Source organism: Panulirus ornatus, chromosome 22 (genome assembly GCF_036320965.1).
Source record: "Panulirus ornatus isolate Po-2019 chromosome 22, ASM3632096v1, whole genome shotgun sequence".
NCBI classification, from domain to species: Eukaryota; Metazoa; Arthropoda; class Malacostraca; order Decapoda; family Palinuridae; genus Panulirus; species Panulirus ornatus.
Window position 1 is genome coordinate 6402479 of NC_092245.1, and position 26087 is coordinate 6428565.

General features: G+C 46.9%; 1 protein-coding gene across 4 annotated transcripts in view; it reads right to left on the minus strand.

The window, feature by feature from the left end:
* Positions 1–259, minus strand: part of LOC139756512 (uncharacterized) — a 650205-nt gene extending 649946 nt beyond the window's left edge. For all 4 annotated transcript variants that reach the window (XM_071675967.1, XM_071675968.1, XM_071675969.1 and 1 more), the window contains exon 1: positions 55–259. In XM_071675967.1, coding sequence (XP_071532068.1) covers positions 55–137 — 83 coding nt within the window. In that variant the 5' untranslated portion in view covers positions 138–259. The remainder of the gene's footprint in view (positions 1–54) is intronic.
* Between the last annotated feature and the right edge of the window lie 25828 nt (positions 260–26087).

A 26087-nucleotide genomic window follows, 5' to 3' on the forward strand; every position in this document is an offset into this window, starting at 1 on the left:
AAACCAGGCCACCCAACTACCAGGGCAACCGCCACCTTCAATCGACTCACGTACCGTTTGAAATGTTCCTTAATTCTCTCTTCGCTTATGTTCTCGGGTAAATTTCCTACCCAGAGATGCCGTGTCTCTCTCACCATCTTGCTCCAACGTGCACATGGGGATGTATCGAGTTATCTCACTCCATATTGAAGCACTCATGTAAATCCTCTGACGAAAGAGTGCAACATCCACACTTCACAACGTTCCAAACCAAACTGATGACGGATTCTATTCGCTCACGTCTGAGTTGGGCTCTGGTAAGCTCATGAACTAGCCACACACGGGCTAACAGAACGCTCAGGGTGGAACTCACAAGAAAATCGAGTCTACCATTCTCGTAAGCTCAGAGAGTAGTAAACTTAGCCTTAGGATGTTTTAATACACGAAATTTTCCATCTCTTTTCTTAAATTGTATAATATTTGAATATGTAACCAAAATCTAAATGAACCTATGAATATATATAAATAATATTATAACCTTTAGAGTAAGTGATCTTTTCAAAATATATTATAGAAATGAAGTAAATTTCGTAATTGCCAACGCATCTTCAGAACGAGTCTACCTACTACAAGCCCAACGAGTATGACTTTCTCCTTACCACTTACAACCTGCCTTTCTTAGGAGGGAAGTCCCACGATTGTGCCTACCTGAACGATCGAATCAAGAAAAGAATTTTATTTTCTCATAATTGATAATACATTTGTGTATTGAGGACCTAAGTGTTAAATGAAGTGTGTATCTTTCAGAGAAAAAAATGTATCAAGCATTCTAGTAGGTATGCTTCATAATATATATATATATATATATATATATATATATATATATATATATATATATATATATATATATATATATATAATTGATCGTCGTTTTCTGCGTTAGCAAGGAAACGCCAGAAGCAAAGAAAGTGCTTCCGCTCATCAATTCTCTACCTGTCATGTGTAATGCACAGAAACCACATCATATCCACATCCAGGCCTCCCAGACCTGACCGTGGTTTACCCCAGACGATTCAAACGTCCTGGTTCAGTCCATCGACAGCACGTCGACCCCGGTATACCATATCGTTCCATTTCACACGAGCCCATGCTTGCCTTTCACCCTCCTGCATGTTCAGGCCCCGATCCCTCAAAATCTTTTTTATTCTATCCTTCCACCTCCAATTTGGTCTCCCACTTCTCCTCGTTCCCTCCATCTCTGACACATATACCCTCTTGGTCAATCTTTCCTCACTCATACTCTGCATGTGACCAAACCATTTCAACACATCCTCTTCTGCTCTCTCAACCACACTCTCTATCGCCCATGCCTCACAACCATACAACATAGTTGGAACCACTACTCCTTCAAACATACCCATTTTTGCTTTCCAAGATAATGTTCTCGACTTCCACACATTCTTCAACGTTCCCAGAACCTTCGCCCCCTCCCCCACCTTGTGACTCACTTTCGCTTCCATGGTTCCATTCACTGTTAAGTCCACTCCCAGATATCTGAAACACTTCATTTCTCCAGGTTTTCTCTATTCACACTTAATCCAGTTCACTAGTCCCTCAACCCTACTGAACCTAATAACCTTGCTGTTATTCACATTTACTCAACTTTCTCCTTTCACACTTTTCCAAATTCAGTCACAAACTTCTGCAGTTTCTCACTCGAATCAGTCACCCGTGTTTTATCATCAGCGAACAACAACTGACTCACTTGCCAAGCTCTCTCATCCACAACAGACTGCATACTTGCCCCTCTCTCCAAGGCTCTTGAAATTACCTCCCTAACAACTCCATCCATAAACAAATTAAACAATGACAGGGACATCACACACCCCTGTCGCAGACAGACATTCACTGAGAACCAATTACTTTCCTCTCTTCCTGCACGCATACATGCCTTACATCCTTGATAAAAACTTTTCAATGCTTCTAACGACTTATCCCCCACACCACATACTCTTAATACCTTCCACAGAGCATCTCTGTCAACTCTATCATATGTCTTCCTCAGATCCTTAAATGCTACATACAAATCCATTTGTTCTAATTATTTCTCACATACATTCTTCAAAGCAAACACCTGATCCACACATCCTCTACCACTTCTGAAACCACACTGCTCTTCCCCAATCTGATGTTCTGTACATGTCTTCACCCTCTCAACCAATACCCTCCCATATGATTTCCCAGGAAAACTCAACAAACTTATACCTCTGCAATTTGAACACTCACCTTTATCCCCTTCGCCTTTGTACAATGGCACTATACATGCATTCCGCCAATCCTCAGGCACTTCTCCATGAACCATACATACATACATTGAATATCCTCACCAACCAGTCAACAACACTGTCAATCCCATTTTTGATAAATTCCACAGCAGTATCGTCCAAACCCGCCGCCTTGCCGGCTTTCACCTTCCGCAAAACTTTCACTACCTCTTCTCTGTTTACCATAACATTCTCCCTGACCCTCTCACTTTGCACACGACATCGACCAAAACACCCTATATCTGCCGCTCTATCATCAAACACATTCAACAAACCTTCAAAATACTCACTCCATCTCCTCACTTCACCACTACTAGTTATTACCTCCCTATTGCCCCCTTCACCGATGTTCCCATTTGTTCTCTTGTCTTATGCACTTTATTTACCTCCTTCCCACACATCTTTTTTTTTCTCCCTAAGATTTAATGATACTCTCTCACCCCAACTTTCATTTGCCCTCTTTTTCACCTCTTTCACCTTTCTCTTGACCTCTTGCCGCTTTCTTTTTTACATCTACAAGTCATTTGCATTATTTCCCTGCAAAAATCGTCCAAATACCTCTCTTTTCTCTCTCACTAACAATCTTACTTCGTCATCCCACCTCTCACTACTCTTTCTAATCTGCCCACCTCCCACCTTTCTCATGCCACAGGCATCTTTTGCGCAAGCCATCACTGCTTCCCTAAATACATCCCATTCCTCACTCAATCCTCTCACGTCATTTGCTCTCGCCTTTTTCCGTTCTGCACTCATTCTCTCCTGGTACTTCCTCATACAAGTCTCCTTTCCAAGCTCACTTACTCTCACCACTCTCTTCACCCCAACATTCTCTCTTCTTTTCTGAAAACACACACACACACACACACACACACACACACACACACACACACACACACACACATATATATATATATATATATATATATATATATATATATATATTTTTTTTTTTTTTTTATACCTCGTCGCTGTCTCCCGCGTTTGCGAGGTAGCGCAAGGAAACAGACGAAAGAAATGGCCCAACCCCCCCCATACACATGTACATACACACGTCCACACACGCAAATATACATACCTACACAGCTTTCCATGGTTTACCCCGGACGCTTCACATGCCTTGATTCAATCCACTGACAGCACGTCAACCCCTGTATACCACATCGCTCCAATTCACTCTATTCCTTGCCCTCCTTTCACCCTCCTGCATGTTCAGGCCCCGATCACACAAAATCCTTTTCACTCCATCTTTCCACCTCCAATTTGGTCTCCCTCTTCTCCTCGTTCCCTCCACCTCCGACACATATATCCTCTTGGTCAATCTTTCCTCACTCATTCTCTCCATGTGCCCAAACCATTTCAAAACACCCTCTTCTGCTCTCTCAACCACGCTCTTTTTATTTCCACACATCTCTCTTACCCTTACGTTACTTACTCGATCAAACCACCTCACACCACACATTGTCCTCAAACATCTCATTTCCAGCACATCCATCCTCCTGCGCACAACTCTATCCATAGCCCACGCCTCGCAGCCATACAACATTGTTGGAACCACTATTCCTTCAAACATACCCATTTTTGCTTTCCGAGATAATGTTCTCGACTTCCACACATTTTTCAAGGCTCCCAAAATTTTCGCCCCCTCCCCCACCCTATGATCCACTTCCGCTTCCATGGTTCCATCCGCTGCCAGATCCACTCCCAGATATCTAAAACACTTCACTTCCTCCAGTTTTTCTCCATTCAAACTCACCTCCCAATTGACTTGACCCTCAACCCTACTGTACCTAATAACCTTGCTCTTATTCACATTTACTCTTAACTTTCTTCTTCCACACACTTTACCAAACTCAGTCACCAGCTTCTGCAGTTTCTCACATGAATCAGCCACCAGCGCTGTATCATCAGCGAACAACAACTGACTCACTTCCCAAGCTCTCTCATCCCCAACAGACTTCATACTTGCCCCTCTTTCCAAAACTCTTGCATTCACCTCCCTAACAACCCCATCCATAAACAAATTAAACAACCATGGAGACATCACACACCCCTGCCGTAAACCTACATTCACTGAGAACCAATCACTTTCCTCTCTTCCTACACGTACACATGCCTTACATCCTCGATAAAAAACTTTTCACTGCTTCTAACAACTTGCCTCCCACACCATATATTCTTAATACCTTCCACAGAGCATCTCTATAAACTCTATCATATGCCTTCTCCAGATCCATAAATGCTACATACAAATCCATTTGCTTTTCTAAGTATTTCTCACATACATTCTTCAAAGCAAACACCTGATCCACACATCCTCTACCACTTCTGAAACCACACTGCTCTTCCCCAATCTGATGCTCTGTACATGCCTTCACCCTCTCAATCAATACCTTCCCATATAATTTACCAGGAATACTCAACAAACTTTTTTTTTTTTTCTTTTTATACTTTGTCGCTGTCTCCCGCGTTTGCGAGGTAGCGCAAGGAAACAGACGAAAGAAATGGCCCAACCCCCCCCATACACATGTATATACATACGTCCACACACGCAAATATACATACCTACACAGCTTTCCATGGTTTACCCCAGACGCTTCACATGCCTTGATTCAATCCACTGACAGCACGTCAGCCCCGGTATACCACATCGCTCCAATTCACTCTATTCCTTGCCCTCCTTTCACCCTCTTGCATGTTCAGGCCCCGATCACACAAAATCTTTTTCACTCCATCTTTCCACCTCCAATTTGGTCTCCCTCTTCTCCTTGTTCCCTCCACCTCCGACACATATATCCTCTTGGTCAATCTTTCCTCACTCATCCTCTCCATGTGCCCAAACCACTTCAAAACACCCTCTTCTGCTCTCTCAACCACGCTCTTTTTATTTCCACACATCTCTCTTACCCTTACATTACTCACTCGATCAAACCACCTCACACCACACATTGTCCTCAAACATCTCATTTCCAGCACATCCATCCTCCTGCGCACAACTCTATCCATAGCCCACGCCTCGCAACCATACAACATTGTTGGAACCACTATTACTTCAAACATACCCATTTTTGCTTTCCGAGATAATGTTCTCGACTTCCACACATTCTTCAAGGCCCCCAGAATTTTCGCCCCCTCCCCCACCCTATGATCCACTTCCGCTTCCATGGTTCCATCCGCTGCCAGATCCACTCCCAGATATCTAAAACACTTCACTTCCTCCAGTTTTTCTCCATTCAAACTCACCTCCCAATTGACTTGACCCTCAACCCTACTGTACCTACTAACCTTGCTCTTATTCACATTTACTCTTAACTTTCTTCTTCCACACACTTTACCAAACTCAGTCACCAGCTTCTGCAGTTTCTGCAGTTTCTCACATGAATCAGCCACCAGCGCTGTGTCATCAGCGAACAACAACTGACTCACTTCCCAAGCTCTCTCATCCCCAACAGACTTCATACTTGCCCCTCTTTCCAAAACTCTTGCATTTACCTCCCTAACAACCCCATCCATAAACAAATTAAACAACCATGGAGACATCACACACCCCTGCCGCAAACCTACATTCACTGAGAACCAATCACTTTCCTCTCTTCCTACACGTACACATGCCTTACATCCTCGATAAAAACTTTTCACTGCTTCTAACAACTTTCCTCCCATACCTCTGTAATTTGAGCACTCACTCTTATCCCCTTTGCCTTTGTACAATGGCAATATGCACGCATTCCGCCAATCCTCAGGCACCTCACCATGAGTCATACATACATTAAATAACCTTACCAACCAGTCAACAATACAGTCACCCCCTTTTTCATAAATTCCACTGCAATACCATCCAAACCTGCTGCCTTGCCGGCTTTCATCTTCCGCAAAGCTTTTACTACCTCTTCTCCGTTTACCAAATCATTTTCCCTAACCCTCTCACTTTGCACACTACCTCGACCAAAACACCCTATATCTGCCACTCTATCATCAAACACATTCAACAAACCTTCAAAATACTCACTCCATCTCCTTCTCACATCACCACTACTTGTTATCACCTCCCCATTTGCGCCCTTCACTGAAGTTCCCATTTGCTCCCTTGTCTTACGCACTTTATTTACCTCCTTCCAGAACATCTTTTTATTCTCCCTAAAATTTAATGATACTCTCTCACCCCAACTCTCATTTGCCCTTTTTTTCACCTCTTGCACCTTTCTCTTGACCTCCTGTCTCTTTCTTTTATACATCTCCCACTCAATTGCATTTTTTCCCTGCAAAAATCGTCCAAATGCCTCTCTCTTCTCTTTCACTAATACTCTTACTTCTTCATCCCACCACTCACTACCCTTTCTAATCAACCCACCTCCCACTCTTCTCATGCCACAAGCATCTTTTGCGCAATCCATCACTGATTCCCTAAATACATCCCATTCCTCCCTCACTCCCCTTACTTCCATTGTTCTCACCTTTTTCCATTCTGTACTCAGTCTCTCCTGGTACTTCCTCACACAAGTCTCCTTCCCAAGCTCACTTACTCTCACCACCCTCTTCACCCCAATATTCACTCTTCTTTCCTGAAAACCCATACAAATCTTCACCTTAGCCTCCACAAGATAATAATCAGACATCCCTCCAGTTGCACCTCTCAGCACATTAACATCCAAAAGTCTCTCTTTCACGGGCCTGTCAATTAACACGTAATCCAATAACGCCCTCTGGCCATCTCTCCTACTTACATAAGTATACTTATGTATATCTCGCTTTTTAAACCAGGTATTCCCAATCATCAGTCCTTTTTCAGCACATAAATCTCAAGCTCCTCACCATTTCACCATGTCCATTTATATATATATATATATATATATATATATATATATATATATATATATATATATATATATATATATATATACATTGGAATTGGTCAGATGGTCGACCAGAGAGCTGCAACAAACGTTGAGGTAGGACAGATCTTGGCATCACTTGTTCATCAAGGTATTTCCCAAAGAATCCAAATCGTAACTTCAGTTGGTGAGCCTTGATTAGCGATTTGGAGAAGGCAGTAACGAAAGGAGAAAGTCCAGGACAGCTTGTAGAGAAGTAATATAAGAGTCGTGTGGAATCCATGTTGGAAAGGATCACAATTTTGCGCATGATCGAGATATTCCTATGAGTCCATGGGGAAAATGAAACACGATAAGTTCCCAAGTGCACTTTCGTGTAATAATCACATCATCAGGGGAGACACAAGAGAGAAATATAAGTCAGTTGATATACATCGAAGAGACGAAGCTAGGACGCCATTTGGTAAACATGTGATTGTCCAAAACATACAACGAGCGTTCATAAACTTATCATTTTACAAATTTTATCAACAATAAAGTTATCTAATTTGTATAGACCATCACTAATATTAAGATTATAATTCTTTGTGTATTCAATAATAGAAGATTCAATGATATTTCTCTAGGTAACAGAGTTAGTTAATAATTGAGATGGCATTACTCCAGTCAATACAATGATCATAGTTTTAACATGATTAAACAAGGCATTTGATTCTTGTCCCGTTCTTATACTATGTTTATGTTGCTTAAGTCTAACAGAAAGATCCTTACCAGTCTGACCAACATAAAATTTGTCACAGTTTCCACAAGGCACTTTATAGATGCATTCAAGAGAATTTTCTGGTGAATTCCTGATTAAGATATTCTTTATAGTATTACTGTTGCTGAAGGCAACATTTACATTAAAGGATTTAAGCAACATGGGAAGCAAAGTGAAATTATTATCAAAAGGAAGAACTAAAATATTCTTGGTGTCAATGGGAGGTTTGGGCTCAACTCTATAAAATGATTTCTTTGCTAACTTAAGGGATTTATCAATGAAAGATCTAGGGTACTTTAACTTAGATTGTGTATAAAAGACTGTGTATTTCAATTTGATGGAGATTATTATGCTCAAAAATTTGGTATGGCAATGGGTAACCCTCTTTCACCTGTACTAAGTAATCTTTATATGGAATTTTTTGAAACAAAATTACTAAAGAATATCTTACCTTTTAATGCAATTTGGTTTAGGTATGTAGATGATGTTCTTTGTGTTTGGCCAACAGATGAAAATTTACAAATATTTCTCCCCTTACTTAACAATTTAGTACCTTCCATCAAATTTACTGTAGAAAATGAAAATAATGGTATGTTACCATTTTTAGATTGCATGATCCATAGGCAAGGAAACAAGTTTAAGTTTAGCATATACAGAAAACCTACCAATGTATGCTCATATATCCATTATTACTCATCTCAACATGACAGAGTTAAATTATCATCATTTCAATCTATGTTCCTTAGGGCATTACGTATTTACAGTCCAGAGTTTATTGATGATGAGTTTGAGAAGATATATTCTATTGGATCTAAGTTAAAGTACCCTAGATCTTTCATTGATAAATCCCTTAAGTTAGCAAAGAAATCATTTTATAGAGTTGAGCCCAAACCCCCCATTGGCACCAAGAATCTTTTAGTTCTCCCTTTTAATAATAATTTCACTTTACTTCCCATGTTGCTTAAATCCTTTAATGTAAATGTTGCCTTTAGCAACAATGATACTATAACGAATATCTTAATCAGGAATTCACCAGAAAATTCTCTTGGATGCATCTATAAAGTGCCTTGTGGAAACTGTGATAAATTTTATGTTGGGCAGACTGGTAAGGATCTTTCTGTTAGACTTGAGCAAAATAAATATAGTATAAGAACGGGACAAGAATCAAATACCTTGTTTAATCACGTTAAAAACTATGATCATTGTATTGACTGGAGTAACGCCATCTCAGTTATTAACTCTAACTCCATTACCAAGAGAAATATCATTATATCCTCTATTACTAAATACACAAAGAATTATAAACTTAATATTAGTGATGGTGTATACAAATTAGATAACTTTATTGTTGATAAAATTTGTAAAATGATAAGTTTGTGAACGCTCGTTGTATGTTTTAGACTTAAGCAACATAAATATAGTATAAGAACGGGACAAGAATCAAATGCCTTGTTTAATCATGTTAAAAACTATGATCATTGTATTGACTGGAGTAATGCCATCTCAGTTATTAACTCTAACTCCAGTACCAAGAGAAATATCATTGACTCTTCTATTCTTACATACACAAAGAATTATAACCTGAATATTAGTGAGGGTCTATACAAATTTGATAGCTTAATTGTTGATAAAATTTGTAAACAATTCCTCTTCTTGTCCACATAATACGTTTAAGATACACTCGTTGTCTATCTTGGGCAATCACTTGTTTACCAAATGGCTTCCTAGCTACGTCTCTTCGTTGTATATTAACCGACATGTTTCTATCTTGTGTCTCCCCTGATGATGTGATTATTACACGAAAGTGCACTCGGGAACTTATCGTGTTTCATTTTCCCCGTGGACTATAGGAAAATATATATATTGTTAAGAACATGTGTGTGTGTGTGTGTGTGTGTGTGTGTGTGTGTGTGTGACCCTTTGTGTGTATTAGGTGTAAGTGATGTTTTATATTGTAGGATGGCAGGGAAGGGGGCCAGGGCCTCCATGTTGTAGGATGGCAGGGAAGGGAGCCAGGGCCTCCATGTTGTAGGATGGCAGGGAAGGGGGTCAGGGTCTCCATGTTGTAGGATGGCAGGGAAGGGGGTCAGGGCCTCCATGTTGTAGGATGGCAGGGAAGGGAGCCAGGGCCTCCATGTTGTAGGATGGCAGGGAAGGGGGTCAGGGACTCCATGTTGTAGGATGGCAGGGAAGGGAGCCAGGGCCTCCATGTTCTAGGATGGCAGGGAAGGGGGTCAGGGCCTCCATGTTGTAGGATGGCAGGGAAGGGGGCCAGGGCCTCCATGTTGTAGGATGGCAGGGAAGGGGGTCAGGACCTCCATGTTGTAGGATGGCAGGTAAGGGGGCCAGGACCTCCATGTTGTAGGATGGCAGGTAAGGGGGTCAGGGCCTCCATGTTGTAGGATGGCAGGGAAGGGAGCCAGGGCCTCCATGTTGTAGGATGGCAGGGAAGTGGGCCAGGGCCTCCATGTTGTAGGATGGCAGGGAAGGGGGGTCAGGGTCTCCATGTTGTAGGATGGAAGGTAAGGGGGTCAGGACCTCCATGTTGTAGGATGGCAGGGAAGGGGGTCAGGACCTCCATGTTGTAGGATGGCAGGGAAGGGAGCCAGGGCCTCCATGTTGTAGGATGGCAGGGAAGGGGGTCAGGACCTCCATGTTGTAGGATGGCAGGTAAGGGGGTCAGGGTCTCCATGTTGTAGGATGGCAGGTAAGGGGGTCAGGACCTCCATGTTGTAGGATGGCAGGTAAGGGGGTCAGGACCTCCATGTTGTAGGATGGCAAGTAAGGGGGTCAGGACCTCCATGTTGTAGGATGGCAGGTAAGGGGGCCAGGACCTCCATGTTGTAGGATGGCAGGTAAGGGGGTCAGGACCTCCATGTTGTAGGATGGCAGGTAAGGGGGTCAGGGCCTCCATGTTCTAGGATGGCAGGGAAGGGAGCCAGGGCCTCCATGTTGTAGGATGGCAGGGAAGGGGGCCAGGGCCTCCATGTTGTAGGATGGCAGGGAAGGGGGGTCAGGGTCTCCATGTTGTAGGATGGCAGGTAAGGGGGTTAGGACCTCCATGTTGTAGGATGGCAGGGAAGGAGGTCAGGACCTCCATGTTGTAGGATGGCAGGGAAGGGAGCCAGGGCCTCCATGTTGTAGGATGGCAGGGAAGGGGGTCAGAGCCTCCATGTTGTAGGATGGCAAATAAGGGGGTCAGGACCTCCATGTTGTAGGATGGCAGGTAAGGGGGTCAGGACCTCCATGTTGTAGGATGGCAGGTAAGGGGGTCAGGACCTCCATGTTGTAGGATGGCAAATAAGGGGGTCAGGATCTCCATGTTGTAGGATGGCAGGTAAGGGGGCCAGGACCTCCATGTTGTAGGATGGCAGGTAAGGGGGTCAGGACCTCCATGTTGTAGGATGGCAGGTAAGGGGGTCAGGACCTCCATGTTGTAGGATGGCAGGTAAGGGGGTCAGGACCTCCATGTTGTAGGATGGCAGGTAAGGGGGTCAGGACCTCCACGTTGTAGGATGGCAGATAAGGGGGGTCAGGACCTCCATGTTGTAGGATGGCAGGTAAGGGGGTCAGGACCTCCATGTTGTAGGATGGCAGGTAAGGGGGTCAGGACCTCCATGTTGTAGGATGGCAGGTAAGGGGGTCAGGACCTCCATGTTGTAGGATGGCAGGTAAGGGGGTCAGGACCCCCATGTTGTAGGATGGCAGATAAGGGGGTCAGGACCTCCATGTTGTAGGATGGCAGGTAAGGGAGTCAGGACCTCCATGTTGTAGGATGGCAGGTAAGGGGGTCAGGACCTCCATGTTGTAGGATGGCAGGTAAGGGGGTCAGGACCTCCATGTTGTAGGATGGCAGGTAAGGGGGTCAGGGCCTCCATGTTGTAGGATGGCAGGTAAGGGGGTCAGGACCTCCATGTTGTAGGATGGCATATAAGGGGGTCAGGACCTCCATGTTGTAGGATGGCAGGTAAGGGGGTCAGGACCTCCATGTTGTAGGATGGCAGGGAAGGGGGTCAGGACCTCCATGTTGTAGGATGGCAGGTAAGGGGGTCAGGACCTCCATGTTGTAGGATGGCAGGTAAGGGGGTCAGGACCTCCATGTTGTAGGATGGCAGGTAAGGGGGTCAGGACCTCCATGTTGTAGGATGGCAGGTAAGGGGGTCAGGACCTCCATGTTGTAGGATGGCAGGTAAGGGAGTCAGGACCTCCATGTTGTAGGATGGCAAGTAAGGGGGTCAGGACCTCCATGTTGTAGGATGGCAGGTAAGGGGGTCAGGACCTCCATGTTGTAGGATGGCATATAAGGGGGTCAGGACCTCCATGTTGTAGGATGGCAGGTAAGGGGGTCAGGACCTCCATGTTGTAGGATGGCAGGTAAGGGGGCCAGGACCTCCATGTTGTAGGATGGCAGGTAAGGGGGTCAGGACCTCCATGTTGTAGGATGGCAGGTAAGGGGGTCAGGACCTCCATGTTGTAGGATGGCAGGTAAGGGGGTCAGGACCTCCATGTTGTAGGATGGCAGGTAAGGGGATCAGGACCTCCATGTTGTAGGATGGCAGATAAGAGGGTCAGGACCTCCATGTTGTAGGATGGCATATAAGGGGGTCAGGACCTCCATGTTGTAGGATGGCAGGTAAGGGGGTCAGGACCTCCATGTTGTAGGATGGCAGGTAAGGGGGTCAGGACCTCCATGTTGTAGGATGGCAGGTAAGGGGGTCAGGACCTCCATGTTGTAGGATGGCAGGTAAGGGGGTCAGGACCTCCATGTTGTAGGATGGCAGGCAAGGGGGTCAGGACCTCCATGTTGTAGGATGGCAGGTAAGGGGGTCAGGACCTCCATGTTGTAGGATGGCAGGTAAGGGGGTCAGGGCCTCCATGTTGTAGGATGGCAGGTAAGGGGGTCAGGACCTCCATGTAGGATGGCAGGTAAGGGGGTCAGGACCTCCATGTAGGATGGCAGGTAAGGGGGTCAGGACCTCCATGTTGTAGGATGGCAGGTAAGGGGTCAGGACCTCCATGTTGTAGGATGGCAAGTAAGGGGGTCAGGACCTCCATGTTGTAGGATGGCAGGTAAGGGGGTCAGGGACCTCCATGTTGTAGGATGGCAGGTAAGGGGTCAGGACCTCCATGTAGGATGGCAGGTAAGGGGGTCAGGACCTCCATGTTGTAGGATGGCAGGTAAGGGGGTCAGGACCTCCATGTAGGATGGCAGGTAAGGGGGTCAGGACCTCCATGTTGTAGGATGGCAGGTAAGGGGGCCAGGACCTCCATGTAGGATGGCAGGTAAGGGGGTCAGGACCTCCATGTTGTAGGATGGCAGGCAAGGGGGTCAGGACCTCCATGTTGTAGGATGGCAAATAAGGGGGTCAGGACCTCCATGTTGTAGGATGGCAGGTAAGGGGGTCAGGGCCTCCATGTTGTAGGATGGCAGGTAAGGGGGTCAGGACCTCCATGTAGGATGGCAGGTAAGGGGGTCAGGACCTCCATGTTGTAGGATGGCAGGTAAGGGGGTCAGGACCTCCATGTAGGATGGCAGGTAAGGGGGTCAGGACCTCCATGTTGTAGGATGGCAGGTAAGGGGGTCAGGACCTCCATGTTGTAGGATGGCAGGTAAGGGGGTCAGGACCTCCATGTAGGGTGGCAGGTAAGGGGGTCAGGATGGCAGGGTAGGGGGTCAGGATGGCAGGGTAGGGGGTCAGGATGGCAGGGTAGGGGGTCAGGACCTCCATGTTGTAGGATGGCAGGTAAGGGGGTCAGGACCTCCATGTAGGATGGCAGGTAAGGGGGTCAGGATGGCAGGGTAGGGGGTCAGGATGGCAGGGTAGGGGGTCAGGATGGCAGGGTAGGGGGTCAGGACCTCCATGTTGTAGGATGGCAGGTAAGGGGGTCAGGATGGCAGGGTAGGGGGTCAGGATGGCAGGGTAGGGGGTCAGGATGGCAGGGTAGGGGGTCAGGGCCTCCATGTTGTAGGATGGCAGGGTAGGGGGTCAGGATGGCAGGGTAGGGGGTCAGGATGGCAGGGTAGGGGGTCAGGACCTCCAACATCTCGGCTTGGGTTCCATTCCTCTGGCCGGGTCATCAGTTCAGTCACCCTCATCCCTTGCACCTTTCATCCCGCCCCGTCCGTCCGTCCGTCCGTCCGTCCGTCCGTCCGTCCGGGGCACCAGACGACTGAGGTCAGGTGGGGAACATGGCTTCCATCGTTACCGTCAGGACGAGATGAGGAGGAGGAGGTTGGGCAAGATGTGGGCCGGACCTAAGACCTTCCAGCCAACCAGGAGTGGCACTATGAGCTACCCTCCTCCAATCACAGCTGCACCTTAGGCTTGTAGCCAATCAAGAGTGGCAATCTGGGTCAACCTTCACCAATCCCACCTGAGACGAGGGCAGCAGGGCGGGGCAGGCAGGCAGGCTCGCTCCTCCCTGCAATAAAACCCTCAGACACCAGCTGGGCCACGATCTCCTCAGACACCAGCTGGGCCACGATCTCCTCAGACACCAGCTGGGCCACGATCTCCTCAGACACCAGCTGGGCCACGATCTCCTCAGACACCAGCTGGGCCACGATCGCCTCAGACACCAGCTGGGCCACGATCTCCCAGCGGGTAAGTGGCCTTCCCCTCTGGCTCCAACCCGTACCTACGATCAGTGACCAGCGGCGCTACACGAGTCTGTACCGTGTTCAGCTACCTCTGTCATGTACGTCTGAGTGTCATTGAGTAATGTAACTTGCCACAGAAGTGTCCAACGATGAAGTGTATCTTGAATCAGGTTGTTAGACTCAAACTGTCATAAAGAAAGAGATCTCCTGGTTAGAAATCTTACCTGGAATTTTGAACTCATGTTCAGTGTTAACATAAATGACTTGTGCCTGATTCATGTGCTTCTGTTATTTTGTACTCTTTATTTCTTGGATTATAAGTAATTTTAATACTGGACTTTGATTTAATCCCATAACTCTAAGATAATGTTATCCGTGTGCGTAGTTCACGATCCTTCCCAGTAGAAGGATTCGTAACAATATATATATATATATATATATATATATATATATATATATATATATATATATATATATATATATATATATATATATATATATATATATATATATTTTTTTTTTTTTTTTTTGCTTTGTCGCTGTCTCCCGCGTTTGCGAGGTAGCGCAAGGAAACAGACGAAAGAAATGGCCCAACCCACCCCCATACACATGTATATACATACGTCCACACACGCAAATATACATACCTACACGGCTTTCCATGGTTTACCCCAGACGCTTCACATGCCCTGATTCAATCCACTGACAGCACGTCAACCCCGGTATACCACATCGCTCCAATTCACTCTATTCCTTGCCCTCCTTTCACCCTCCTGCATGTTCAGGCCCCGATCACACAAAATCTTTTTCACTCCATCTTTCCACCTCCAATTTGGTCTCCCACTTCTCCTCGTTCCCTCCACCTCCGACACATATATCCTCTTGGTCAATCTTTCCTCACTCATTCTCTCCATGTGCCCAAACCATTTCAAAACACCCTCTTCTGCTCTCTCAACCACGCTCTTTTTATTTCCACACATCTCTCTTACCCTTACGTTACTTACTCGATCAAACCACCTCACACCACACATTGTCCTCAAACATCTCATTTCCAGCACATCCATCCTCCTGCGCACCACTCTATCCATAGCCCACGCCTCGCAACTATACAACATTGTTGGAACCACTATTCCCTCAAACATACCCATTTTTGCTTTCCGAGATAATGTTCTCGACTTCCACACATTCTTCAAGGCTCCCAGAATTTTCGCCCCCTCCCCCATCCTATGATCCACTTCCGCTTCCATGGTTCCATCCGCTGCCAGATCCACTCCCAGATATCTAAAACACTTTACTTCCTCCAGTTTTTCTCCATTCAAACTCACCTCCCAATTGACTTGACCCTCAACCCTACTGTACCTAATAACCTTGCTCTTATTCACATTTACTCTTAACTTTCTTCTTTCACACACTTTACCAAACTCAGTCACCAGCTTCTGCAGTTTCTCACATGAATCAGCCACCAGCGCTGTATCATCAGCGAACAACAACTGACTCACTTCCCAAGCTCTCTCATCCCCAACAGACTTCATACTTGCCCCTCTTTCCAAAACTCTTGCATTCACCTCCCTAACAACCCCATCCATAAACAAATTAAACAACCATGGAGACATCACACACCCCTGCCGCAAACCTACATTCACTGAGAACCAATCACTTTCCTCTCTTCCTACACGTACACATGCCTTACATCCTCGATAAAAACTTTTCACTGCATTCAACAACTTGCCTCCCACACCATATATTCTTAACACCTTCCACAGAGCATCTCTATTAACTCTATCATATGCCTTCTCCAGATCCATAAATGCTACATACAAATCCATTTGCTTTTCTAAGTATTTCTCACATACATTCTTCAAAGCAAACACCTGATCCACACATCCTCTACCACTTCTGAAACCACACTGCTCTTCCCCAATCTGATGCTCTGTACATGCCTTCACCCTCTCAATCAATACCCTCCCATATAATTTACCAGGAATACTCAACAAACTTATACCTCTGTAATTTGAGCACTCACTCTTATCCCCTTTGCCTTTGTACAATGGCACTATGCACGCATTCCGCCAATCCTCAGGCACCTCACCATGAGTCATACATACATTAAATAACCTTACCAACCAGTCAACAATACAGTCACCCCCTTTTTAAATAAATTCACTGCAATACCATCCAAACCTGCTGCCTTGCCGGCTTTCATCTTCCGCAAAGCTTTTACTACCTCTTCTCTGTTTACCAAATCATTTTCCCTAACCCTCTCACTTTGCACACCACCTCGACCAAAACACCCTATATCTGCCACTCTATATATATCATACAAAGCTCCATCAGCCAGGATCGAACCTGGGACCCCTTGTGCAAGAGGCAGGCATGCTAACCGCTAGGCTAAGGGACTGTATAATAGGAAACAACTATTCGAAATACTAAGTACTCGAATACCCTTCGTCTCACTATGGTGCCTCTTGCACAAGGGGTCCCAGGTTCGATCCTGGCTGATGGAGCTTTGTATGTTCTATGAAGGTGCGCGTTCATATACGCTTTATTCGTATTCATTTAACTCCGCGTTGTACAGTCAGGTTCGGTAAAACGCTATCAGCTGGCTATGTGTTCTGTTCGGAAATAACCGATAGACCCCGTTGCTCACCACTGTAAGACGAAGGGTATTCGAGTACTTAGTATTTCGAATAGTTGTTTCCTATTATACAGTCCCTTAGCCTAGCGGTTAGCATGCCTGCCTCTTGCACAAGGGGTCCCAGGTTCGATCCTGGCTGATGGAGCTTTGTATGTTCTATGAAGGTGCGCGTTCATATACACTTTATTCGTATATATATATATATATATATATATATATATATATATATATGAGAGAGCTTGGGAAGTGAGTCAGTTGTTGTTCGCTGATGATACAGCGCTGGTGGCTGATTCATGTGAGAAACTGCAGAAGCTGGTGACTGAGTTTGGTAAAGTGTGTGAAAGAAGAAAGTTAAGAGTAAATGTGAATAAGAGTAAGGTTATTAGGTACAGTAGGGTTGAGGGTCAAGTCAATTGGGAGGTGAGTTTGAATGGAGAAAAACTGGAGGAAGTGAAGTGTTTTAGATATCTGGGAGTGGATCTGGCAGCGGATGGAACCATGGAAGCGGAAGTAGATCATAGGGTGGGGGAGGGGGCGAAAATTCTGGGAGCCTTGAAGAATGTGTGGAAGTCGAGAACATTATCTCGGAAAGCAAAAATGGGTATGTTTGAAGGAATAGTGGTTCCAACAATGTTGTATGGTTGCGAGGCGTGGGCTATGGATAGAGTTGTGCGCAGGAGGATGGATGTGCTGGAAATGAGATGTTTGAGGACAATGTGTGGTGTGAGGTGGTTTGATCGAGTGAGTAACGTGAGGGTAAGAGAGATGTGTGGAAATAAAAAGAGCGTGGTTGAGAGAGCAGAAGAGGGTGTTTTGAAATGGTTCGGGCACATGGAGAGAATGAGTGAGGAAAGATCGACCAAGAGAATATATGTGTCGGAGGTGGAGGGAACGAGGAGAAGAGGGAGACCAAATTGGAGGTGGAAAGATGGAGTGAAAAAGATTTTGTGTGATCGGGGCCTGAGCATGCAGGAGGGTGAAAGGAGGGCAAGGAATAGAGTGAATTGGAGCGATGTGGTATACCGGGGTTGACGTGCTGTCAGTGGATTGAATCAAGGCATGTGAAGCGTCTGGGGTAAACCATGGAAAGCTGTGTAGGTATGTATATTTGCGTGTGTGGACGTATGTATATACATGTGTATGGGGGTGGGTTGGTCCATTTCTTTCGTCTGTTTCCTTGCGCTACCTCGCAAACGCGGGAGACAGCGACAAAGCAAAAAAAAAAAAAAAAAAATGTATATATATATATACATACATATATATATATATATATATATATATATTGTTACGGAACACGTGTGCTTGTGCTCACATGTTCCGTATATAACGTGTGTGTGTCCATATGGTATTGATATTTCTTATCAGGACGAGGATTAAGGCCTCCCTCTGAGACGTCCTCCGAGCGTCAGTTCACACCAAGCATTAGGCGTAATACTTTAATTTTAATTTTATTTTGAAACCAGATGGTCATTTGTCCTTGAGCACCCCGACCCCTCTCCGAGGGGGGGGGGGAGTAAGTTGTCATCAGCTGCGGAATATTTCGCCACCGTACTGGACATGTCGCTGCAGGCTTACCAGAGGGAGGGTGATCTACGCAGTTTGTGTAACTGTTCCTCCAACCAATCAGAATGTAACTGAAGCTCATAGCCAATCAAAATGTAAGGTTGTATAGCTAGCAGGGAACGCTTATATACCCATGACACCCGCTGAGTCGCGCTCTTTCTAGCCCAGCGAGGTAAGTGGTCCACCCTTGCTGTAGGTCCTGCTGTGTTGTAAGCCTGTAAGCCCTGCTGTGCTATAAGCCCATTGCCCAAGTGTTGTGCTGTAAGCCCGTTATAATTATCAGTGTAATGTTATCGAAGAACTGCCATAGAGGAAAGAGAACTCCTGGCTTGAAATCTTATCTGGAATGTTAAGTCATGTACAAATGTTATCCTATGTTCAATGTTAACTCTAATGTTCAGTGTTAACGTAATGTTTCATGCTTGATTTATGTGCCTATCTTTGTACACTTGAATTCTTTCATTATAAGTAGATTTAGTGTACTGATGGTCTTTAATTCAATCCCATAACTATTATTGTGTTATCCTGAGTTGTGCAACTTGACAAATCTATAACGTCCTTGCAAGACAAGGAACAGTAGTATTTGTAACGTATGTTACTGGCGACCTTGCCTGAATAAGTATTGAATTCGTAACATATAAATTGGCGACCTTGCCAGGATAAGTATTGAATTCGTAACAATATATATATATATATATATATATATATATATATATATATATATATATATATATATATATATATATATATTCCCATGTATTCCCTGCGTGTCGTAGAGGGCGACTAAAAGAGGAGGGAGCGGGCGGCTGGAAATCCTCCCCTCTCTTTTTTTTTTTTTAATTTTCCAAAAGAAGGAACAGAGAACGAGGCCGGGTGAGGATATTCCCTCCGAGGCCCAGTCCTCTGTTCTTAACGCTACCTTGCTAACGCGGGAAATGGCGAATAGTTTGAAAGAAAAGAATATATATATATATATATATATATATATATATATATATATATATATATATATATATATATATATATATATCCCTGGGGATAGGGGAAAAAGAATACTTCCCACGCATTCCCCGCGTGTCGTAGTAGGCGACTAAAGGGGACGGGATCGGGGGGCTAGAAACCATCCCCTCTTTCTATTTCAACTTTCTAAAAAGGGAAAACAGAAGGAGTCACGCTGGGAGTGCTCATCTTCCTCGAAGGCACAGATTAGGGTGTCTAAATGTGTGTGGATGTAACCAAGATGAGAAAAAAAGGAGAGATAGGTAGTATGTTTGAGGAAAGGAACCTGGATGTTTTGGCTCTGAGTGAAACGAAGCTCAAGGGTAAAGGGGAAGAGTGGTTTGGGAATGTCCTGGGAGTAAAGTCAGGGGTTAGTGAGAGGACAAGAGCAAGGGAAGGAGTAGCACTACTCCTAAAACAGGAGTGGTGGGAGTATGTGATAGAGTGTAAGAAAGTAAACTCTAGATTGATATTGGTAAAACTGAAAGTTGATGGAGAGAGATGGGTGATTATTGGTGCATATGCACCTGGGCATGAGAAGAAAGATCATGAGAGGCAAGTGTTTTGGGAGCAGCCGAATGAGTGTGTCAACTTGAAATGAGAGTTGGGGTGAGCAAGTGTTAACAAGCTTTAGGGAGAATAAGAAAATGTTTTGCAAGTTGGTAAATAGTTTGAGAAATAAGAACAAATGGAGACATCGGCGAAGTGAGTCCATGAGGAATCAGGCCAAGACTTGGTGGGGAGATGCTGTGAGTAGTCTGAGGGAATGTTGAATGAATTCATTTGGGTCACAGAATGTGGTTCCAATCTGTTGCAAAAAGAAAATACTCAAATGAATTGACAAACGTACATGACGTAAGATTTAACAGAGGAATGTAGAATATACCACCGGGGGCCAACCAGACCTGCTACCAGCAGGTGACCAACCAGACCTGCCACCAGCAGGTGACCAACCAGACCTGCCACCAGCAGGTGACCAACCAGACCTGCCACCAGCAGGTGACCAACCAGACCTGCCACCAGCAGGTGACCAACCAGACCTGCCACCAGCAGGTGACCAACCAGACCTGCCACCAGCAGGTGACCAACCAGACCTGCTACCAGCAGGTGACCAACCAGGCCTGCTACCAGCAGGTGAATCATGAGGTTTGTTTGTATAGAAACAACAAACAACAAACATGTTGATCATAAAACATTGACACATAACTACATTCTGTACACAAAGACTAATTACTCAATATTGTATTGTGACAAAATGTGAAATATTTCAGTCAAGGAATGACAAGACTTGACTGACGTATTTCATGAAAAAATATATGTAAACAGCAGCAAGCAGAGCCAACTGTGCATACATGTACCAATATGGTCAGGTCAGGTCAGGTCAGGTCAGGTCAGGCAGTGTTCAAGTGTGACCTGTCCCCTCAGGGTTAAGCTCAAGTGACCCAGGGCCTCTGAGAGGGGGGTTGAGGGGTGCTGGGGGAGTCTCCATCCTGGGGTTCAGCGAGGGGAGTCTCCATCCTGGGGTTCAGCGAGGGGAGTCTCCATCCTGGGGTTCAGCGAGGGGAGTCTCTATCCTGGGGTTCAGCGAGGGGAGTCTCCATCCTGGGGTTCAGCGAGGGGAGTCTCTATCCTGGGGTTCAGCGAGGGGAGTCTCTATCCTGGGGTTCAGCGAGGGGAGTCTCCATCCTGGGGTTCAGCGAGGGGAGTCTCCATCCTGGGGTTCAGCGAGGGGAGTCTCCATCCTGGGGTTCAGCGAGGGGAGTCTCCATCCTGGGGTTCAGCGAGGGGAGTCTCTATCCTGGGGTTCAGCGAGGGGAGTCTCTATCCTGGGGTTCAGCGAGGGGAGTCTCTATCCTGGGGTTCAGCGAGGGGAGTCTCCATCCTGGGGTTCAGCGAGGGGAGTCTCCATCCTGGGGTTCAGCGAGGGGAGTCTCCATCCTGGGGTTCAGCGAGGGGAGTCTCCATCCTGGGGTTCAGCGAGGGGAGTCTCCATCCTGGGGTTCAGCGAGGGGAGTCTCTATCCTGGGGTTCAGCGAGGGGAGTCTCCATCCTGGGGTTCAGCGAGGGGAGTCTCCATCCTGGGGTTCAGCGAGGGGAGTCTCCATCCTGGGGTTCAGCGAGGGGAGTCTCCATCCTGGGGTTCAGCGAGGGGAGGCTCCATCCTGGGGTTCAGCGAGGGGAGGCTCCATCCTGGGGTTCAGCGAGGGGAGTCTCCATCCTGGGGTTCAGCGAGGGGAGTCTCCATCCTGGGGTTCAGCGAGGGGAGTCTCCATCCCGGGGTTCAGCGAGGGGAGTCTCCATCCTGGGGTTCAGCGAGGGGAGTCTCCATCCCGGGGTTCAGCGAGGGGAGTCTCCATCCTGGGGTTCAGCGAGGGGAGGCTCCATCCTGGGGTTCAGCGAGGGGAGTCTCCATCCTGGGGTTCAGCGAGGGGAGTCTCCATCCTGGGGTTCAGCGAGGGGAGTCTCCATCCCGGGGTTCAGCGAGAGGAGTCTCCATCCCGGGGTTCAGCGAGGGGAGTCTCCATCCTGGGGTTCAGCGAGGGGAGTCTCCATCCTGGGGTTCAGCGAGGGGAGTCTCCATCCTGGGGTTCAGCGAGGGGAGGCTTCATCCTGGGGTTCAGCGAGGGGAGTCTCCATCCTGGGGTTCAGCGAGGGGAGTCTCCATCCCGGGGTTCAGCGAGGGGAGTCTCCATCCTGGGGTTCAGCGAGGGGAGTCTCCATCCTGGGGTTCAGCGAGGGGAGTCTCCATCCTGGGGTTCAGCGAGGGGAGTCTCCATCCTGGGGTTCAGCAAGGGGAGTCTCCATCCTGGGGTTCAGCAAGGGGAGTCTCCATCCCGGGGTTCAGCGAGGGGAGTCTCCATCCTGGGGTTCAGCGAGGGGAGGCTCCATCCCGGGGTTCAGCGAGGGAAGTCTCTATCCTGGGGTTCAGCGAGGGGAGTCTCCATCCTGGGGTTCAGCGAGGGGAGTCTCCATCCCGGGGTTCAGCGAGGGGAGTCTCCATCCTGGGGTTCAGCGAGGGGAGGCTCCATCCCGGGGTTCAGCGAGGGGAGTCTCTATCCTGGGGTTCAGCGAGGGGAGTCTCCATCCCGGGGTTCAGCGAGGGGAGTCTCCATCCCGGGGTTCAGCGAGGGGAGTCTCCATCCTGGGGTTCAGCGAGGGGAGTCTCCATCCTGGGGTTCAGCGAGGGGAGTCTCCATCCCGGGGTTCAGCGAGGGGAGTCTCCATCCTGGGGTTCAGCGAGGGGAGTCTCCATCCTGGGGTTCAGCGAGGGGAGTCTCCATCCCGGGGTTCAGCGAGGGGAGTCTCCATCCTGGGGTTCAGCGAGGGGAGTCTCCATCCTGGGGTTCAGCGAGGGGAGTCTCTATCCTGGGGTTCAGCGAGGGGAGTCTCCATCCTGGGGTTCAGCGAGGGGAGTCTCCATCCTGGGGTTCAGCGAGGGGAGTCTCCATCCCGGGGTTCAGCGAGGGGAGTCTCCATCCTGGGGTTCAGCGAGGGGAGTCTCCATCCTGGGGTTCAGCGAGGGGAGTCTCCATCCTGGGGTTCAGCGAGGGGAGTCTCCATCCCGGGGTTCAGCGAGGGGAGTCTCCATCCTGGGGTTCAGCGAGGGGAGGCTCCATCCCGGGGTTCAGCGAGGGGAGGCTTCATCCCGGGGTTCAGCGAGGGGAGTCTCCATCCCGGGGTTCAGCGAGGGGAGTCTCCATCCTGGGGTTCAGCGAGGGGAGGCTCCATCCCGGGGTTCAGCGAGGGGAGTCTTCATCCTGGGGTTCAGCGAGGGGAGTCTCGATCCTGGGGTTCAGCGAGGGGAGTCTCCATCCTGGGGTTCAGCGAGGGGAGGCTCCATCCCGGGGTTCAGCGAGGGGAGTCTCCATCCTGGGGTTCAGCGAGGGGAGTCTCCATCCTGGGGTTCAGCGAGGGGAGTCTCCATCCCGGGGTTCAGCGAGGGGAGTCTCCATCCTGGGGTTCAGCGAGGGGAGTCTCCATCCTGGGGTTCAGCGAGGGGAGTCTCCATCCCGGGGTTCAGCGAGGGGAGTCTCCATCCTGGGGTTCAGCGAGGGGAGTCTCCATCCTGGGGTTCAGCGAGGGGAGTCTCCATCCCAACGGAAGATTGCTGGTCCGTCCTGGGTTGTGTTCCAGCATAGTCTCTGACTGGAGCGATGAAAGGTAGTCTGGATACATAGTATCTGCAGAGGAAGGTAGTCTGGATACATAGTATCTGCAGAGGAAGGAAGGTAGTCTGGATACATAGTATCTGCAGAGGAAGGTAGTCTGGATACATAGTATCTGCAGAGGAAGGAAGGTAGTCTGGATACATAGTATCTGCAGAGGAAGGTAGTCTGGATACATAGTATCTGCAGAGGAAGGTAGTCTGGATACATAGTATCTGCAGAGGAAGGAAGGTAGTCTGGATACATAGTATCTGCAGAGGAAGGTACTCTGGATACATAGTATCTGCAGAGGAAAGAAGGTAGTCTGGATACATAGTATCTGCAGAGGAAGGTAGTCTGGATACATAGTATCTGCAGAGGAAGGTAGTCTGGATACATAGTATCTGCAGAGGAAGGAAGGTAGTCTGGATACATAGTAACTGCAGAGGAAGGAAGGTAGTCTGGATACATAGTATCTGCAGAGGAAGGAAGGTAGTCTGGATACATAGTATCTGCAGAGGGCGGTAGTCTGGATACATAGTATCTGCAGAGGAAGGTAGTCTGGATACATAGTATCTGCAGAGGAAGGTAGTCTGGATACATAATATCTGCAGAGGAAGGAAGGTAGTCTGGATACATAGTATCTGCAGAGGAAGGTAGTCTGGATACATAGTATCTGCAGAGGAAGGAAGGTAGTCTGGATACATAGTATCTGCAGAGGAAGGTAGTGTGGATACATAATATCTGCAGAGGAAGGAGGGTAGTCTGGATACATAGTATCTGCAGAGGGAGGTAGTCTGGATACATAGTATTTGCAGAGGAAGGTAGTCTGGATACATAATATCTGCAGAGGAAGGAAGGTAGTCTGGATACATAGTATCTGCAGAGGAAGGTACTCTGGATACATAGTATCTGCAGAGGAAGGAAGGTAGTTTGGATACATAGTATCTGCAGAGGAAGGTACTCTGGATACATAGTATCTGCAGAGGAAGGAAGGTAGTCTGGATACATAGTATCTGCAGAGGAAGGAAGGTAGTCTGGATACATAGTATCTGCAGAGGAAGGTACTCTGGATACATAATATCTGCAGAGGAAGGTAGTCTGGATACATAATATCTGCAGAGGAAGGAAGGTACTCTGGATACATAGTATCTGCAGAGGAAGGTGCTCTGGATACATAGTGTCTGCAGAGGAAGATACTCTGGATACATAATATCTGCAGAGGAAGGAAGATACTGTGGATACATAGTATCTGCAGAGGAAGATACTGTGGATACATAGTATCTGCAGAGGAAGATACTCTGGATACATAGTATCTGCAGAGGAAGATACTCTGGATACATAGTATTTGCAGAGGAAGGTAGTCTGGATACATAGTATCTGCAGAGGAAGGTAGTCTGGATACATAGTATCTGCAGAGGAAGATACTCTGGATACATAGTATCTGCAGAGGAAGATACTCTGGATACATAGTATCTGCAGAGGAAGATACTCTGGATACATAATATCTGCAGAAGAAGATACTCTGGATACATAGTATCTGCAGAGGAAGATACTCTGGATACATAGTATCTGCAGAGGAAGATACTCTGGATACATAATATCTGCAGAGGAAGGTAGTCTGGATACATAGTATCTGCAGAGGAAGATACTCTGGATACATAATATCCGCAGAGGAAGGTAGTCTGGATACATAGTATCTGCAGAGGAAGATACTCTGGATACATAGTATCTGCAGAGGAAGGTAGTCTGGATACATAATATCTGCAGAGGAAGATACTCTGGGTACATAATATCTGAGAGGAAGATACTCTGGGATACATAGTATCTGCAGGGGAAGGTAGTCTGGTTACATAATATCTGCAGAGGAAGGAAGATACTCTGGATACATAGTATCTGCAGAGGAAGGAAGATACTCTGGATACATAGTATCTGCAGAGGAAGGTATGTCCTGGATACAGATTCTGCAGAATTACATACATATATCTGCCGAGGAAGGTAGTCTGATACATACATAGTATCTGCAGAGGAAGGTAGTCTGGATACATAATATCTGCAGAGGAAGGCAGTCTGGATACATAATATCTGCAGAGGAAGATACTCTGGATACATAGTATCTGCAGAGGAAGATACTCTGGATACATAATATCTGCAGAGAAAGGTAGTCTGGATACATAGTATCTGCAGAGGAAGGTAGTCTGGATACATAATATCTGCAGAGGAAGGTAGTCTGGATACATAGTATCTGCAGA